Source organism: Stomoxys calcitrans, chromosome 5, assembly GCF_963082655.1.
Source record: "Stomoxys calcitrans chromosome 5, idStoCalc2.1, whole genome shotgun sequence".
Lineage (NCBI taxonomy): Eukaryota > Metazoa > Arthropoda > Insecta > Diptera > Muscidae > Stomoxys > Stomoxys calcitrans.
In genome coordinates this window covers 150,624,021-150,626,751 of record NC_081556.1, presented here as the reverse complement: position 1 = coordinate 150,626,751, position 2,731 = coordinate 150,624,021, and the positions used below count along the sequence as shown (strand labels likewise).

Genomic DNA, 2,731 nt, shown 5'->3' with positions numbered 1-2,731 from the left:
TCTTAATACCGTCAAACTTGGCCGGCAGTGGACAGTTGTTCGTGTGAGACCACCTTTTTAGATCCGCCTAACGTGGTTTCACATACTGGCTGTGTTTTATTGTATGAAAATTACATAATTCCAGAACTTCGTTGTACTGGATAGATACTGGATAGTCATTTTCATAAAAATGTCATTGCACTGCACTTTACTGCATTATCTGCAATCAACTCCTACACAATTTCTCTGTCGATGTTTTTGCCACTTTTTCCATAATGGAAACACCCCATTGTTGTTCTTCTCGTGGCAACAGCGCCATCTACAGTTAACTCATTTACTCACTACACAGATGAGTTTTGTGGTGAGAACAGAAAAGTGTTCCCATCCGAACACATGCTTCGGTTTGTTGTTATTTTGCGCGTATTGCAGTGTACCAAGAAATAAAAAAAATCATCAGTTAATAACCAAATGAACGGAAGTCTGATATTGTTAAATACGTTTATAAGCTATTACATTGCTTTTGATTCATAATTTAAAGCTTAGCCATGGCTTCAGAGGCCGAAAACAGAGTCAGTTTGCTGTGGAACTACTCAACTGCTTTGGAACCAGTTACACATGCACACAAGTTATTGAAATCCTATTACATGTAAGTTCATTGAAATTGTTTGATATGCTATATTTTCATACGATTGGTAGCATATTTTTCATAGGCAATCTTTATTTTATTGAGCTTTGAACATGCTGCATGTGGAGGTAGCGATCCCCGTAGAATTCCATAGGTGAGCAAGCACGTTCTGGTCGATAGAACCGATCGCTGAGGGAAAGTTATGGCAATTGGTTATTTAAATGCGCCAATAACTCGCCTTGTCATATTGACAATCATAGGCACTCAATATCGCTGATAGTCCTCGAATGCGATTGCAGCTACACCGTATACGAACAATTCCTCTATCCGCATCCTGTGGACTTGTCCGGTAGCTGTAAGCTGGTCTTCTTGTGGTGACGATGAACACCACGCAAATTGGAGCTCAGAGTTCCAACCCTTGTACTGTGCTCATATCCATACCGGGATGTCGGTAATGTATAGCATCCCGACAATCAATCTGCGTCATTAATCTACGTCATTAAAGTTGGGTCTATGTCCAGTTAATGCACAATGGACAGCAAGGTTTGTTTTTTGTTCCGGTGGTTTGTCCACTGCTTTTTGGTCTGACTTATGAGATAAAAGATGGGGTTTAAGTTTTGTCATTGTGGCGCCAACATACCCCATCAGGCATATGGGGCCATCTAAATTTGACTATGAACAACGTCCGATTTATCCGCTTTTTGAACTTTGGCATTTTTTTCATTCATTTATAATCTATATTTTTAATTTTTTTGTTTCCATTATTTCCAGGAATATGTGCCGAAAGTTTGCCCGAAATTCTGTGCAAATACCCAAAGAAAAATTTGCCTCTTCCCAAATGTGTTCTTACTGCGGTTGCTTTTGGAATGAAAGTGAATTTCAAATGAGACTAAAATCCAAACATGTAACTATGAAAGCAAAAACAAAACGCCTTATTGAGCAACTCAATAGAAGCAATAAAGAAGATGGTCAATTGAGTGGAAAACAAAGGAAACGAGCCAAATGGCTACAGAAGAGGGCCACACAATATATGGAAATGAAATGTGAACAATGCGGGCATAAATCAAAAATCAAAATGGAAAAGCCTAAAAAGAAATCCAAAGCAACTGCAGCAGAATCAAATAGCAAAGCCAACAATTCAGCGGCAGAGCAAGAAGATGTTATAGCAATAGAAGAGGACATTAAAACAAAGACAACTAAGAAGAAAAAGAAAAACAAAAACAAATTGGCAGGGTTAAAACTTCCCCTAGAGGGAAAACAAGATAAGCAACAAACCCATAAACCCAACATAATCAAAACACCACCACAAAATCCCATGCCATTACCTATAGCAAAAACACAAGCTCCAAAAACAATTACTCCAAATTTACAATCTCAAAAATCAAAGAAAAAGAAGAAAACATCCTCAAACATAACCCCCACCATTAGCAAAACAGTGTCAAAGACTCAGCAACAAAACTCCCTGCTGCAACTGGCTGCCCTTCTCAAACAGAGTTCATCATCAAGTGATGGCAAAAGTTCGACACAAAAGAGACTGGAATCGCTATTGAAATAATTTGTCGTTTTCCATATTTTGCGTGAGTTCTTTTTTTATTTATTGTCACGATTTTGTCAAAATCCAAATGTGTACCTACCTGCCATATCTAGCCAGATACTGACATACAAATGTACTTATGCGGTTTTGGTACGATTCAATTGAACAAGTTGGGCTTTTGTTGGTTCTATTCGGTTGCGAGAGTAGTACAGTTACTGCTGTTGATTGTAATCTGACTTCGGAGCTTAAAAAAATGCAAAATATAACAACAAGGTTAGATGCAGGCATTCAAAAAATTAGAATTTTAAATTAATTTTAAACAAAGCAAAAGAACTGGTCTAATAAATTGAATTTTAAATCATAAAATAGACATTTATTTCGCCTGATGGCACAAAGGAGGTCTTTGGGGTTGTGTAACGTTAGGACTGGTTTTTTATACCCACAACTATAGAATGGGGAAAATCTTATCTAGCTGTTGTTGGTGTAGCCACATTTGCATGTGGAGGTACTGATCCTCGTCAGGTATTTATGGATGAGCAAACTCGTTCCAATTACTCCTATTGTCATTTCGAGCATCATAGGCACTCAGTATT

General features: G+C 37.9%; 1 protein-coding gene across 3 annotated transcripts; it reads left to right on the top strand.

The window, feature by feature from the left end:
- Positions 1-373: 373 nt before the first annotated feature.
- Positions 374-2,504, top strand: LOC106081444 (uncharacterized). 3 transcript variants are annotated; one of them, XM_013243382.1, is made up of 3 exons: positions 538-625; positions 690-758; positions 1,376-2,504. In XM_013243382.1, the coding sequence occupies exons 2-3, from the start codon at positions 718-720 to the stop codon at positions 2,157-2,159; spliced, it is 825 nt and encodes a 274-aa protein (XP_013098836.1). In that variant the 5' UTR covers positions 538-625; positions 690-717; the 3' UTR covers positions 2,160-2,504. The 3 variants fall into 3 exon arrangements, with proteins under 3 accessions (XP_013098835.1, XP_013098836.1, XP_013098837.1); XM_013243383.1 differs by having other exon boundaries at positions 539-625; positions 676-758; XM_013243381.2 differs by lacking the exon at positions 690-758 and having other exon boundaries at positions 374-625.
- Positions 2,505-2,731: the final 227 nt, after the last annotated feature.